General features: G+C 40.1%; 1 protein-coding gene across 8 annotated transcripts; it reads left to right on the top strand.

Annotated features, from left to right (window-relative positions):
• The first annotated feature begins 1,704 nt into the window (after positions 1-1,704).
• On the top strand, positions 1,705-15,387 carry kansl3 (KAT8 regulatory NSL complex subunit 3). 8 transcript variants are annotated; one of them, XR_011240910.1, is made up of 23 exons: positions 2,338-2,526; positions 3,724-3,998; positions 4,130-4,300; positions 4,411-4,501; positions 4,987-5,172; positions 5,285-5,413; positions 5,521-5,637; positions 5,738-5,836; positions 6,073-6,144; positions 6,265-6,339; positions 6,670-6,827; positions 6,911-6,974; positions 7,843-8,031; positions 9,072-9,228; positions 9,600-9,677; positions 9,960-10,139; positions 10,480-10,567; positions 10,792-10,919; positions 11,312-11,418; positions 12,790-12,988; positions 13,725-13,770; positions 13,866-13,981; positions 14,561-15,387. XR_011240910.1 is itself a non-coding variant. In XM_069523977.1 (22 exons), exons 2-22 carry the CDS (start codon positions 3,787-3,789, stop codon positions 14,564-14,566), a joined length of 2,622 nt encoding a protein of 873 aa, XP_069380078.1. In that variant the 5' UTR covers positions 2,338-2,526; positions 3,724-3,786; the 3' UTR covers positions 14,567-15,387. The 8 variants fall into 8 exon arrangements, 7 of the variants coding, with proteins under 7 accessions (XP_069380080.1, XP_069380079.1, XP_069380078.1 ...); XM_069523977.1 differs by lacking the exon at positions 13,725-13,770; XM_069523976.1 differs by lacking the exon at positions 13,725-13,770 and having other exon boundaries at positions 13,863-13,981.
• Positions 15,388-16,650: the final 1,263 nt, after the last annotated feature.

Here is a 16,650-nt window from a genome sequence, read left to right as displayed (position 1 = left end):
TGTTTTTCTGTATTTTGTAATATTTAGGGATTGCATTATAGTGCAGTAGATTTACATGCTTCAACAGCCATTCACACCTTGATTCAGGGGACCCTAACAACTCATTCAATGACCTGCATGAGTAATGAATCCATATGTTCTCCACATACCCACCATCCTCAGATGAGGTTTGCGTTTACTGCTGATTTGCAAATGGCATCATGCAAACATGCTATAAGATGGTAAAAAATGATACATGCTAATTTCTAAACTAAGAATGCAGCCTTTCTGTTTTACTAATAGATCTCAAACCCAAGCTGAAACTCAGGGTTAGATTGGAGACCTCCTTCCTGAGCAACAGTGTAGAACTGGTAACACAGCCAGGTTTACTCTTTGTAATGAGTGACTGATTTTCATGTGTAAAACTGGTGGAGTGCCCCTTTAACATGGTTTGTTTTTCTCTGTTGTTACAAATTCTCTTTGCTGTCATACAATGTTGATCAAAAGGAAGTAAGTCAGGAATTAATTGTTTATTTGTTTATTTATTCATTTGAAATTTTATTTGAAGAGCCATTTTTATTCATTTCAGCCGTGCTTCCTGCTTAGTTGTCTGTTCCAACCAACAAAACACCCCTCAACCCAACAACAGGAATACAATACTTCAGCCCTTGATGCCACCTGGACCAATGACTGCATCACTTGCCAACTGCAGCAAAAATTGGACACAGTTCTGTCGGGTCATCCTTCTTGAACACTCTGTACACACATTCATTTGAGTCGAACACTGACACACATTCAGCCGGGATACGTTTAGGGGTTGAAAACCTGCAATCACACAATTAACAGAAGACAGTGAACATGTAAATATACAGTTAAATTTGTTATTTTTCCATTTAAACACTGTAATGTTACTTACGCAGCGCAGCATCCCTCACAACTACAGTCATAGCATCTGCTATTCCTCCATGAAGATCCTACTTCATGCCAGGTTCCATCGTCATGATCCTGACAATGTGTCATGCCTGTAATCATTTTTCATCCCAGTCAAATTGTTGGTTCATTTGTGAATATGTTATATATTGCTCTAATGAAGAAATGTATATACCACAAATATAGACTGTGTGTCTGTGTGAGTGTGTGTTTTGTTTCTCTTTTACCTGGTTTGGTGAGGATCTGGAAGCACTGAGCATTTGACAGTGGCAGGAGGCAACATAGCAGCACAGCCAGGAACAAATATTTCTTTATAGACAAACAGAAACAAATCCAACAGTTTTAACATTTAAGCCAAGCAAACAGAAACCGTGTGTCTATAAGAGCATAGGGTTGGCAATTTGGTTGCTACATGTAGATTTTTAAACAATGTCGAAACAAATTATTTGTTCACCGGTATAATACAACTATAATACAAATTTCTCCAGTCAATATTTTTGTCACAAAAGAGAAAATTAGAAGTATTAAAATTTACCATGGTAGCTGTCAGACTTGAGACTATGCTGTCAGATGAGAGGCGGAAAAGGAATGTTGTGTATTTCTAATGAAGGACTTGCTCTTTTAAACAGTGTCTCAATAAGGACCTTTGGAATTAAATAAAATAAGGGGAGGAGCAGTGATTTCCTAGAATAGGTCATCGCCTCTTGTACCTGTCTAACAGAAAAAACTGTTTTTATAATATAAAGTGCAGAACAAGGCAAGTCTTCAAATATGTAAAAATCCAATCAAATTGTATTTGTACAGCCTATATTCACAAATCACAGTTTGCCTCATCGGGCTTAACAATCTGTACATAACCCTCGACTCAGTGAGGAAAAACGCTAACTTATTTTTAAAGTTTGACAAAATATAGTTCCTCTGAGTCATGCACATATACTATATACATGAGGATAATTTTCAAAGGTGCCTTGGGAAATGGCCATAAAGATGTTGCTGGGCCTTCTTGGTGATTTCCATGGTGACGGTGGTCGAGGTAAAATTGATATTTGCTTTACTGAACAGTATTTTGAAACATGCATTTTATCATTTTCATTTGGCACATAAAACACAAACAATAAATATCTCAATATTTTCTTTCCATTTCTGATGCAATAATAATAATAGTTGAAATAATAATAATACATTGAAATAATAATGTTATTGGTATAATGTTTCACAACACAAAAAATATAAAACATATAAATGTACAAACAATTCCAATGAATAAACATTGAAGTGTTATAGTCAAATAGCAATACGTTTACTGTTGAAGCGATCCAAACGATCCAGATCCATTATGGACGTAGATCCAGTCCATGTTTTGGTGTTAGACTGACGCGCCACAGACTTGGTTGCCAGTTCGGTTGAAACGCTGCTCTCACGGTGCTGTTTGTCTTCAGCGGGCAGAGAGAGCAGGATGTGGAGCGCAACCTGGCAACAACTCGTGTAACAAAAGGAAGTGCGCACAGTGAATGTTAGCGCGTTAAATAAGATTTAGTGAGAAACACCTTCATCATCCGTCTCCATTTTCTCACGAGAAGAATTCAGACCGCCTCCACCAAGAAGAAGAAAGAAAAGGTGAGCAGCACGACACAAAGATAGCGCCAATCGGTTAGCTCTTAGCATGCTACGCTAACGCTAGCATTGGTAGGCCAGCCCACAGTCGCAGTACAAAGGCTCTACATTAAAGATGGATGCTAAACTATTGATAACTCTGAATATGTCATATTTGTCACAATCGTTTACACGTAATAGTTCGATTATACAACTTTTACCATTATATTCAGAACATGGCAGTAAAGGCTGGTGCTCACTGTGGATTCAACACATTGTTGTGTCGTGGTGAACTCCCCTGCTGTCAGACGAACCTCAGCATAACATGTGTTTAAACATCAGTCTGGTTGTTTTCCTTATCCATCAATCTACCGTTTATAAATACGTAAAGATCGATCACTGTTTCAGCTTCAGAAAACAGCGAACAATGTCCATGACTCTTCCAGACTCCATGTTAACATATGTGTTGTTTTGATCAAGTGTTGGCTCGTGTCATTGTCTGTAATTGTTAGTTTGCCTAAACTATCATATATTCAGGGTAAGAGGTTACATCCAGAATATTGTGACACATTAGCTTTTGAAATTACTTTATTGATTCGCAAATGTTGCTGATTAATTTTGGATTTTCTTCAACATCCAGCCATAATATTAAAGGAGTGCTTCTGTGGTTAATTATGGTACCAATATAAATTAAGGGGACTCTCAAAATACTTAAAATACATAAAAAATACGAGAAGTTATCATTAATCCCAATCTGAGAGGACCTTCGTTTTATTAAACTTGACTAAACTCTTTTCAGAGCCTGAAGATAAAACAAATGTTTTAGAGCTGCAACAATTAATTGTAATTGATTGATTGATTTAGCCTCTATTAAAGGAATAACACCAATCATTTTCTGGTTTTAGCTTCTCTAATGTGAGAATTTGCTTTGTTATCATATAATTTTCTATCACAAATTATCTTTGAGTATTGGACTTGCATAAAGACAAATCAGCCAATTTCAAAATTAGGTTTAAATGGGTGCTAACTGTTACCATTGCTTTGAGAAAATATTTGTCTGATCAATTCTCAAGGAAAATAATCATCAGGTGCAGCTCAACAGACTGTGTAGCAACTATAGTAATATGATCTTCGTGTTCTGTGGTGAAAGGCAAAGAAAGGAATTTGCTGTTTTCTCAGCCGATCTGAAATAACAGAAATAAACTCCCTCTTACCCTCCAGTTTGGTCTGAATCCACACAAGTTGTTGAACCCTGCTCATGGCCCTTTGGGGCCCAGGAAGAGGATGCATCGCGGAATGGATAAGGATTTCCAGATATCAGCAAGGAAGATGGGCACATCCTTGCTTTTCCAGCTGTCAGCTCATGAAAGAGAGCTGGACTTAGTGTTTCTGGACCATAGCTATGCCAAGCCGTGGAATGCCCACCCAGATGCCAGCAGTGCCCGGCCCACAAGGACACTGTTTGTTACCCCTCGCCGCCAGCCTGAAGCCTTGTCGTGAGTCAACAAGCTCCTTAGACTTTGACAGCACCTCAGACTACAGTTTGGGGTGATCATCAGCTGTCCACTCTGTTTTAGCTCTTGTAAAAATGTTTTAAAATGGTTTTTTTTCTTCTCTTTTTCTGCAGAGAATGTGATTCTCTAATTGACGTGGAAACAGTCAAACCGTCCCCTATTCCTCTATATGACAACCATAAAGCTCTTAGTGTAATGAAGGAGTGTGAGCGACATGTCCTGTTCGCCCGCACTGTTGCTGAGAGCCCTCCACCCCCCGATGACTGGGAGGAACATTTGAACAAGTAACAAAATCCATTGTTTTACTTGACACTTGTGCATGAGTGTAGACATTATGATTGAAAGTATCTCAGTTACAATATGTTGTTTTAACTTTATTGTTATTGTCTTTCAGGGCTGGATGGTCAGTGGCCCAGAACAAACTTTTCAATAAAGTCCTGAAAGCTCTACATGCTGAACGACTCGCTCGTCTGGCCAATGACAATGTAAGTTGCGCTCATTTAATCTTAAAAGATAAAATTGAAGAAATAGACCTGCAGCATCATTTGTGAGGGCTGGATTGAAGACCATTTGAAATCCCTAGTTTATTATTATGTTATGCTGATCTTAGATTAGCCACATTGGAAATGCCACAGAGTCAAATTAGTGTCAATAACATTTTGAGCCTGTAAAACTCATGTTCCCAGATAAATCCCAAGTTTCTAAATTTATGAGCATTTTACCCTCAGCAGTCGCCATGTTGATTCGCTTTGTCCGTTTGTAAAGCATTCGGGAATTTCCATCTACCAATTTGTTTTTAGACAGGTCATGAATACACAACAGGGGTGTTTGAAGGGCTAGATGGCCACTACCCCTCCATCACATAGAGAAATGGGGCAACACTACCCCTTTACTGTTAAATGAAGTGGTTGGCATTTGGGGTGAATTGGGACCTAATACTTGGTCTTCTGTGTGATTTTGTTTCTCTTAGGCTTCCAATGAGCCAATTTTGCGGAGGATAGCCGTGGATAAGTGTGCCAGAAAGGTGCGGCATGCATTAGCCAGTGTGAACTGGGACACAAAACTGACGCAGTGGTTACACACCACCATGATCGAGTCCTTAAGCCTTGCCATGCTTGCTGCTTACCTGGATGTACTGCAGACTCTCAAAAGCAAGGTATAATATCTGTAATTGAATCAGTAGTAATTATGAGGATATTTCCTGTCAGATAAGTTCTGCAGCATCTGTGCTTCTTGATTCATTATTACCCATCTCTGTGTCTGGGAAGTTGCCGTTGCTGATTGATAGAATGTTGATGCCTTCGGCAAAGACTGGAGCTCCCAGTGCAGAGGCTCTGTCACTGCTGCTGAAACGGCCGTGGGACCCTGCTGTTGGAGTTCTGTCTCAAAACAAACCGGTAAGATAAAACCATTCACTCCAAAAGAAAACATGTTAAAAGAACATTTTTCACTTATTTGCAAATATTTAAGACCGGATCCCTGTCTGCTTTCTTACATATTTCAGAGCAAGCTTCCTGGATCCCCGCTCATCCTAATTGCACCATCAAGCCCAACCTATCCTGCCCTCTCTACTTCAAGACGGATGCGATTCTGGCAATCACAGCTCTCCTGTTTAGGAAAGGTCTGAAGCATCACTCATTTAAATCTTAGCTTGCTGCCAAGAACGTAGTGTTTTTTAATTTCTCTCAGAAACGTGCCTCTAACAGCTCTTTCCATATCAGGTCATACCAGTGCACACTCATGTTAACAGTGGCGCAAATATTGGCATTACCCAGTGCTTGGAGCACATGTTGGGGACTGTCAGGGCCAAGGTCATGGAGGTAGGTTGGTCGTATTTGATTCATTCTAAAAAAACTAATAATGTGTTGTTTTGACATTCAAACCTTAACGGGACACCAGGATTTCCTTCTATCAGGATAAAGTAGCTGATGTGAAATATTTTGTCAAGGAAAACAGGAATAAAATAGATCCAACATATACTTAATCAAGTTATATTTGATTTTGTCTGTAATATTTCTGCAGCTGTTTTAATTAAGTTTTAAAATGTAACCTCCAGGTTCACAGTCACTTCCCCCACAAACCCATTATTCTGGTTGGCTGGAACGCTGGTGCGCTTATCGCTTGTCACGTAAGACTTCTTATAACTTATCAATGTTGTTTAGTGTAATGCTAAACAGTTTTCATCCATGAAAGAAATGCAAATTTTTTTTCAACATAATAATAATTTAATACTTCTTTTTATTTACAGGTATCCCTTATGGAGTATCTGACTGCTGTTGTGTGTCTTGGCTTCCCCCTGCTAACAGTCAATGGGCCAAGAGGGGTAAGATCTTTCATTCATATGTATTTTTATGCGTCTAGAGTGGTGACAGCCATAGCCAGAGGTTTTGCAAGTTGTCCGTCCGTCCACCCCACTCACATTAATGTGACATCTCCGGAATGCCTTCACTTGGACTCGAGGATGAAGTGATTTGATTTTGATGGTCATGGTCTTTTTGACCTCAAAAAATGTTGGACGTAACTCAAGAATGAACTCCTCACGAAAATCACATGTCAATATAACGATGACTTCAATTTCCCCTCAAAAGTAAACTTAATGCCATCTTTATTAATGTTTGATATTTATGTTTGTTAATGTGCTACTGTTTTTCAGGATGTGGATGATCCACTGCTGGACATGAAGACTCCAGTGTTATTTGTGGTCGGCCAGAATGCATTGCAGTGTAGTAACGAAGGTATGGAGGAGTTCAGAGAGAAGCTGAGGGCAGACAACAGCATGGTGGTGGTTGGAGGAGCTGATGACAACCTCAGGTTAGTATTATGGGATTGTGTCTAACGGAACGTGAGGATATTATTTTCATGCAATGGCAACACTAAATTATATCCCTCTACAGGATCAATTCGGCAAAGATGAGAACAGAGGGACTGACACAGACCATGGTGGATCGCTGCATTCAGGTTTGTCCTGATCAAATTTGAGTTTTTCTCCTTAGTGACTGACAGATGTGAGTTTTCAGTGGCCAACGCCAATATTTAGAGAATAGGCCGACTGACTGCAGATATATAATACAGGTGTTTTGAGTCTCTTTGGCATCAGATAAAATACAAATAAATAAAAACACAAAATTGAACAGTAACACTAATGTGATTGTCGGCATTAACTCATATTTCTTTAGTAGATCTCCACTCTTTCTGCAGTGCACTTATTTAAGATAAAGTGAGGCAGTAGGTAACCAAAGGCTAGCTAGCTGTTAATAATTAGTCTGCTGCTGGCAAAACATTTGGAATCATCATGTGTATCAGCAACACTGATGAAGAAAATATGTGACCTGCTTACCTGCAGACCACAGACTCCCCCACAATAAAAGGCTTTACAGTTCCAAATGACTAATCTGATAAAAGTTTTGTGCCAGGAGTTGGAGTGGGGGGCTGGGGAGGCCAAAATACATTTTTGAACAATGTAAGCTAGTTTAGCTGTTTAAAGGCTTGGAACGTTTACAATTCACAAATTGTATTCCCATTTTCTCACTCAAAGATTAGAATGAGTCTAACTATATAGATTTGCTGTGTTGTTATGAGTGGGAAATATTGACGTTCTATCCAGTATTGGAATTTACCCACTGTCCAACGGCAGCTCCTGAAATGTGCCCTCTCAAATTCTCTTTATTGTAGAATAAATGAAAATTAATAGGGAGCGCTAACATCATTCTATAGCAGGCATCGTCCAATGCCAGTCATCTCCTAAATACCTGGTGACTGATTATCGGTTGACCTCTATTTTCTGTACTCAAAAATCTATGTTTTTTTCTTCTTTACTGAACTGCAGGATGAGATCGCTGACTTCTTGTCAGGTGTCCTCACGAGGGCAGAGGGCCATGGTCATGGCTCAGGGGAGATGAGGGATCTGGACACAGAGAAGAAGAAAAGGCCTCGACGGGAGCTTCCCTTTGACATGGAGAGAGGACGACCTTCCTCCCCTGCGCTTAGAGTTCCCATCTCACCATCAGGTTCAGAGGTCAGTTACAAGCTGCAGCTTTTACATCAAGCTTTTAGATGAACACCCTTGGCTGCTTCTGTTTATCAATATAAGATAATATTATCAAAAATACTTGCAATAATTGAATGCAGTTGACGAGGGTTGCATGGGTGTGAGGCTTTCATGGGATGATGACCATCTCTGAAAACACACACGCATGGGACAGCCTAGAGGTGGGGTTGGAGACAACTGAACATTTTACACCATCCGTCAAACTAAAATCAGTTATGTAAAAAAGCCAATCAGGCTCCTTTATCACACATCTCACATTCTTTGTTCACTCGCATTGCTGCTTTTTTGATACTGGTATGACACAAGTGAAACTCCCTATCACTTTTCATCAAAGTTTTAAATGAGCTCTCTAGTCATGGGTGCAAATAACTGGTGCATAATAAAATAGTGTAATGTTAGTTATTATGTATTCCTCTGAATTAATTGATATTTTTCTCATACAAAAAAACCCACATCTGCCTGATAATGTAAAAATATAATCTGCACGAACGCAGTGTCAGTAGTGGCCTTCTTCTATGACAGGTTTCATTTGCTCCACTCAGAAGAGAAACAGAATTCTGAAATAAGTTTACATTGTACCTCCTCGAGTGAGTGGCTTTAATACACTGGAAAGATTATTGAAGCAAATAGGATTTCTATTTGTCTTTATCTTTGTGTATTTGGTTCAGTGATACAAATATGTAGACATTTTAAATTATTACATATACAAATTTTTATAGATTGCATGAACTATTGGGGACACTGTCCCCCCATGATTTCTAGTGGTACTGCTTCATTTAATCCATTTTTTCCGTATCTGTAAACTTTAAGAAGCAGTCACAAATACAGATGCAATGAATACAGAGTATGGATGGAGGGCTCCATTTGTTTCCATAGACATATCTATCGTTCAGCCTTTAGGGTTGCTGAAATGAAATGATTGTATCTCACAAATGGTAACAGCAATAGGTTTTTACTGTCACCAAACACTATTCATCAGGTGCTATTCCACTTTAATGTGTCCTCAGGATCTGTCTAGCGTCTGTAGCAGCCCCACCTCAAGTCCCAAACCAAAGACGTCAGGTCTGTCTCCAGCACAGAAGTCCAGTCTGATTACAGCGACACAGCTCCTCAAGACACACATGCAGCGCTCTGGGACAGTACTCACTCACAAGCAAGCTCAAGGTTAGCTCATCACCACACTTCAACTGTGGATGCATTGAAAACAAACTGATTGAGCATTCACGTTCCCCTACACCTGCACAGTGATCTTGGTTCATGTGGGTTCACAGCTCTCACATTTACACCACTTGTTTATATAAACATGTTAAAGGAGTCATTCACCTCAACTTCTGCTGAATATCGTATGAGCTGAGCAGGCGTGGGTGGCGTGTGAGATGTGAAAGTGATTGTAAATAAATTATTTTATAAAGAGATTATCAGTCACGACATCCAATGGGGCAAGATGGAATGTGACTGAAATACTGTCCTCTCATCTTCTTGTCTTTTCTCTTCCTTCAACTTTCCTTTCCGGCTTTTTTTCCGATTCATTCCAGCTCAGTTTGCTGCTTTTATGAAACAAAACATGCTTGTGAGGAAAAATCTTCCTCCTGGCACTCCTCCTTGTATCTTTGGTAAGTGTCTATCCCTCTTCCTTTCTCTTTCCTCTCTGTCTCTTCACTCCTGTCCTTGCTTCCATTGCTGTAATTGTATATGAATGTCACACCAGAAAACACTGCACTAAAATACTCATTGTCATGCTTTGAATTTTACATTTCTCAAATTAAGAATTACTCAAAAGACATGACAGAATATAGAAAGTGTTTTCACAAAAGATTTATAGCCTAAAAAACCCCAACCTCGTGTTGCGTCAACAGTCTATTAAATGTCTGCGTTTGTGTGTTTGTGTGGTGCAGTGCCAGTAACCAGTGATCAGATGGAGGGCCTTGACCGAGATGAACCGAGGTCCCATGGCAAGAGGAGGCAGACGCCAAGCCCCACGCCAAGCAAAGCATCCAAGAGAGCAAAGATCAAGGTGACCATTGTTTCCCAAAGTGAGTCAGCAGGGGGCGCCATCAGTCATGCTGCACAGGAAGGTACACATCCTGATATCCTAATTTCACCACTTACCTCTGAGGCTGTATTAAAAGTAGCTATTATATATTGAACTATTCTGTTTTCTTTACACCTTGAGGAAAAACGTTTTTGGCTTTATTATTTTGTGGTTCCATAGAATCAGTAGTAGACAGACAGTATGGAAAACAATCTGAAGTTTTTACCAGCTCAACCTCATACAGATCTTTAGATAAAATGATATGAAAGATTTTTCAAAACTATGTAGAATGCTACCCATAATGCTTGACTATCCAGTACTTGGAAATTGTTGGGGGGCTTCAGATTTCTAAATTCTCTCCTGCTATTCTCTTTTCCCTGCAGCGAGTGTCTCTGGGAAGCCCTTAACAGTGACAGTGGGACAGACTGTTGCTGGAGCCAAGGAACTCTCAGGACTTCTCACAGGCCAGCGGTAAGCTAGCTGGCCCTGCCACACACATGCACTCTTAGTGTAGAGCATTTAAACCCCTCACAAAGCCTACACCCACAACCCCCTCCCACCCTGTTGGACAAATGTGTGTCTGGTGCAGAGGGATTGATGAGTTGTGTACTCAGAGTTTGGGAGCGGAGTGATGGACAAACAGCACTTGCCGGGGTAGCTCTTGAGTAGACTGGTGGTTATGTGTGTCACTGCAGGTCTGGTAGTCTCTCAGAGGTGTCTGGTGCCCTGTCCCCAGGCTCCAGCTCATTCAGCAGTGTGCAGCCTTGCATGGTGTCAGGGTCCTCCACACCAGTCCAGGCGCAAGCTCCGGCTACTGCCCAAGGTATCTCTGTCCTGTCCTGCCCTGCACGCCTGTTTTCACTCTCAACTGCGCTGAGATTAGCTGCGTCAACACACAGCGCAGTTCTAGCTGCTTGTTAGAGTGAGATTAAACTTTTGAACACTGGATGATAACAGTGTACAAGGACAACCTAATTAAACAAACATCATTGATCACCTCTTGCGCCATTGCTGTCTGTCGCTGTCCCGATCCTTACCCTTTGGACATGACTTTAACACGGTGTGTTTGTGTGTGTGTGTGTCCATCTAGATTAGACCTGTGGGGATTGGCTGGTAGCAGTTTGTGAAACTAGGATTTGTTATGTTAATATTAACTTGGCATCGATTTCACCCAGATTTCAGCTTCATTGATTGATTGTCTTTGTTTGTGCACAGCGCCTTCCGCCAGCAGTCTGCTACAAGGCCTAAGTTTCAGTCTTCAGGAGATCATCACCAAAGCTCCTAGCCTGTCCTCGTCACCAGCCAACACAGGCAGCACCCAGGTACGTCCTGACAACATGGTTACATTCGATAACATTTGAAGGACCATGATGAAAGTTTTGATTGTTTAAAGGAAACATATTAGGCTCATATTCAAGTTTGTAATTTTAATTTGGGTTATAACTTTAAGTGGTTTAGATGCACAGATTCAGATTCATGCACATGTTCAGAGAAGGCATCACTGTCCTTGTACTGCTGCTCTTTTCAGCCTCTGTCTGAGGCCCTGTCCACGTGATTTTCAAAAGAATCTGGTTCTGTGTGTACACGTACACCCAAGTGTTTGGGAAACAATGACGGCATAGCTTACTTCACATATGCCCACTGTTGCTTTGTGCATCTAGCCAGAAACAATAATAGCAGCTGTTTACTGGTTAGAAGGAGAATAAGCTCACTGAGCATGCTCACAATGTTTTTTGGTATTCGATGGATTATTAAAGGGATAGTTCACGAGAAATGAAAATTCCCTTATTATCTACTCACCACTATGCTGATGTAGGGGTAGGTGAAGAGTTTGAGTCCACAAAACACTTATGGAGTCTCAGGCTTGCAGCCAAATCCAATACAATTGAAGTAATTGGTAATCAATTTTTCAAATGAAAAAAACACATGAAATGCCTCCATGCTGCTCATATGGTGTCATCCAAGTGTCCGGAAGCCCCGACATTCACATTTGACTCGAAACTGTGTAATTTACACCATGTTTTAAGCCTAAATGTCCTCTGATATCCTCCTCTGAGCCTTGTTCTCACATTCACACACACCTCACACGATGCACACAAGCTCTCACCAAAGGTCACACTTGGGGTCTGTGTTAGCATCGCAACTTCCGGTAGCAGACTTTAAGTCTTAAAGCGTGGTGTAAATGATGCTGTTCGAGTCTAATTTGAATGTCGGGGCTCCCGGACACTTGGATCACACCACACAATCAGTATGGAGGCATGTTATGTTTTGTTTTTTTATTATATTTTATTGCATCTGAAGAAGGAGTCCCCAGTTACTTCAATTGTATTGGATTTGGCTGCAATTGTGTTTACCCCTGAAACTAAAAAATGCTTCACCCACCCCTCCATCGACATAGTGGTGAGTAGATGAGTTTTAATTAAAAATTTTCAGTGAACTATCCCTTTAATGTAGAGTTTATCTGTGCCTTCTGGCCTGGCATGCTTGTTTGAGCTTTTGTAATTGTTTTTTGGCTTCAAGATATTCTTTGAAACAGGACCTGTTTAAAAACGGAGGGGAAAATATCTGTTTAAAAAAATAGTAGTGTAGACGAGGCATGAAATGCTTGGCTTTAGCTCCCTTCTCTTAAGAAAGCAGATCTGTTCTGGATGACACCATCAACTGTTTGTCTTCTCCTCCTCCTCCACACTCAGGCGGCTTGTGGGAAGCCCCAGGGTCAGGTCCTGAGCTCTGTCGGCACCAGCAGCAGCACTCTGCTCCGTGCGGTGCCTGTGGTCACCACAGGGGGAGTGGCTAAAACCACCGCCATCCACCAGCTGCTCACCAATGGTGGGCTGGCCAAACTTGCTAGCAGCTTGCCCGGCTTGGCACACATCACCAATCAGACCGCTGGTATGTCTCGAACTGCCAAAACCAGACGGCCACGTTGAATGCCCAGGGTTCATTCATCCTTTGTTTTGGAAACACTAGTTCAGGACGTCTGTAGGTCAGGGAGAAATGTGGTGGTTAAAAAAAAAAAAAAAAGAGGACGGTTCTGTCGACCTGTGTGTGAAGATAGTGTTCCTTTAAGAGCTGCTGTTAGCTGAGTCAGATGAACAGCCATACAGCAGCTGAAAACAGACCAGCAACATGCAACGTGTTGAGTTTAGAACGTTATGGTCAATGTAAGGTCAGATTTTCCAGCTTATGTTTGACACATATAGAAACTGATGTAAATGTAAAATATAATGTATGAGACAATACAGAAGAATTGTGAATAATTTAAAATCATTGTTGGTAATGTTGACCAAACTGCTTTTGTTGGTTCGCCATTTCATGTTTGTGTTTATTTAGTTTGCCTCTTCATGTTGTAACATTTAAAAAAAACCCTTTCATTGAATCACCTGCTTATAATATCCATAAATATGACCTCTGACAGAGAACTGTTGAAAAGCAATAACAGTATATGGCATGACCCAAGATCTGTTATTGTCACAATAAAGACTGGAATCAAACTCATGTTTTCATTATGTTTGTGTGCTTTTTTCCCCCAGTGTGATTCAGTTGTATTTGTCACGCAACTAAACATTCAACATTTACTTCTCATCATGCTGCTATTGTTTTTATTTGCCAATCTACCACAAAACAGAAGAGATCATCGTTGTCACTACCATCCATGTCGGACTACATTTGTGGTTAAGTAAAATGCTGAAGTCCATCTTGGTGTATTTTGGTGATTAGCATGTGAAGTCGTTAGTGCTGAGCCGTTTTGTCTGTGTGTTGTCAGTAGGGCAGAAAGTCCCCACTTCTATAACGGTGACGCTTCGAGGAGCGCAACCAAGTAGAACGGGATCTCTCAGCCAAGGTGGTGAGGCTGTGACCCCGGCTCCTCCCCAGGAGCCCAAGGTGTGTCTCATTTAAATGCCACATGTGACTTTTTATTCGTTTACTTACCATTATCTCTACATGACAGCTCATGATGTATTGAATAATGAATAATTAAGAAGGTTTCTTAGAGCATATATATATATATATATATATATATACAGTTATACAGTTATACAGTTAAAAATGACACTGTAGAGGTTTTCATTTGCATTATAGCTTTAAAGAGATTTTTCGTGAAGCAGCTGTTCTCCTGGGTACCCACTTCTATATTGATACAGAATACTATTTTTTTTACATTTTGAAATCAGATAATTGAACATTGCAATAAACCCTCCTTGTCTGCAGAGTTAAAGTGACTTCATCAATGAACTGTTTTCATATTCTGTCTAAAAAAGAGGCTTTGTACAAAAAGAAGCTGCTCTTTTAAAAATGTTCATCTGATTGTGGCTAATAATATCATCATTCTATTACTGAATACACTGCAAAACCTAAATCTGTCAAGTACTAGAGCTTAAGATATACTGTGAATGTCAAGCAGTTCTTTGTCCTCAAGGCTTTGATATAAGTGGATTAATTATTATATTTGCCCTTTTACAGCAGTGAAAATCTGGGCTTGCGGTTTCCAAGTGGTGATGCACCTGATGTGACCTGGTGCTGTACCAGAGACCTCTGGGAGCGGCGGCCTGCTGATGAGACTGCACCCTCCCTGTAATGATGTATACACCACCCCCACAACATGCGGAGCACCTGCCCCACACCCTCCAGAGGGCTCCACCGTCGAGACGCTTGGAAAAGGCCACGCAGTCACAGTCAGTTGTGGCTGAGTTGCTTCCATGTGCAGGGATGAGCAGCACAGACTCTGCTAACACTGCAGTGGTGGATTTAATGCTAGAGTGTGCTGTCTCCTCTTTCACCTTTAATTTTAATGAGCAATTCTGGCGGTTACATACACAGCATGATGATATGTTATCCTCCAGGGAGGAAATTATATCATGTGAGGATAAACTGCAACCTCGCTGGACTGATGGTAACACTGTAAAAGGACAGACACAGAACTTCTTAGTTCAGACGATAACACAAGCTTTTCCTGAGTAGGCTCTATATTTGTTTAATTCCCTTTGTCATCATCTCATATCTAATGTCATATATTATAATATATCTTATGTATCAGCGCGATTAACAGGAACGTCACCTTTGGTGTCACAACTTCATGTTTACAAATCTCCCGATATTTGTGGGATGACTACATATGAATGTTAGTCATAGCTTTTATATTATCTATCACACTAATTATATCATCATCGTTATAGTAACTCTTCATAGTAATTTCACCATGACAACAAGCTCAACAGTATGATATGTCGAAAGTGCAGTGGAGTGAGAACTAATTTTTAAAGCTAATAAAATGTGAGCATTGATTATAATCGTGTGGTTGCAGAAGCTGCAGTTTATGGCGTTGACTGTGCAATACTCACTTTGAATGTTATGTACTATGCACACAAGAAGCTGCAATAATGAACAGATCATGTGTCAGTATTTATGGTAAAGTGTGTTTTATACTTTTCCTCTATAACCTCATGTCCTATAATCTAAACTACTGTATGAGGCAATATTGCCCATCTGTGCTGTGTCATCACATCACTCTATATGGACTTTTTGTTTGACACTATCACAGTAGAAACAGAAGACAGTCAACTGTGTTCTATGTTGCCAATCTAAATATTTGGTTCTGTGTTCCAAACTTGTAGCTTTGAGCAAGCTGAGAAACTCCTCTTCTTCAAAATATAATGAAGGAGATTACTCTCATGCATGGTAGTTAAACTGCCGTGTTTACAGCAGCAGCATAAATACAGCCCACTCATCTCGGCACACATCCTGTCTTAAATTCCTCACATAGGCAGCAGTCAGATAAGATAAAGAGAGGAGTGTGTAGCTCTCTTCTTATATAAGCCAGGCTTTGTATGTAATAGGCAGGGACAGGATAATTGATGCTAGTCAAACAGAGCAACAGAGCGGCTGCAGCATCCCATCATCAGCACCACTGGATATTTATGTGATCCAAATGAGGGATCCTCATCCAGTCTGCACAGCCCTTCAGTTTTGGTTGTTTTCTTGCCTCTGACACCGCTGCAAGATTTTTACATCTAATTATAAATACTATTCGTTAATAGGGGGGGAGGGGGCTGAAACTACGACCATAAACTTTAATCTGTAGGGAATATACTATACACTGCAGTGTTGATGCCAATAATATACTTTAAATGAAAATATGCAAGTTAGTCCTTGTACATTAAACTAGAGTTAACTGCTTTGATTATATTTATATTCAACCATTCCTGCAGATGATAAAAAACACCAATAGTTAATATACTTAAATGTTTATGTAAATCTGTGTACATACAAATATTCAAAAACATATGAACTACCTATTTCCTAAAAGTCAAAATGAAAAGAAGGAATTAAAGGACAGATGAAGATGATTCATTATATATTATTAATCTTATAAATAAATATCGGACACATAAACTCCTGATGCTTCACAGTCACAGAATGATTCATTAATAAAAAAGAATTCCACAGAATAAAGAAATAAGAAAAAATCCCAGCTCAGACTATCATGACACACTGGAGACATCCTCTGACCTTGTTTATTTTTCAATTTACATGCCTATCATGTAGTGCCACGT

The sequence above is a fragment of the Paralichthys olivaceus genome, chromosome 4 (genome assembly GCF_024713975.1).
Source record: "Paralichthys olivaceus isolate ysfri-2021 chromosome 4, ASM2471397v2, whole genome shotgun sequence".
Classification (NCBI taxonomy): domain Eukaryota; kingdom Metazoa; phylum Chordata; class Actinopteri; order Pleuronectiformes; family Paralichthyidae; genus Paralichthys; species Paralichthys olivaceus.
Note: the sequence above shows the minus strand (reverse complement) of the source record. Positions and strands in the feature narration are given on the sequence as shown.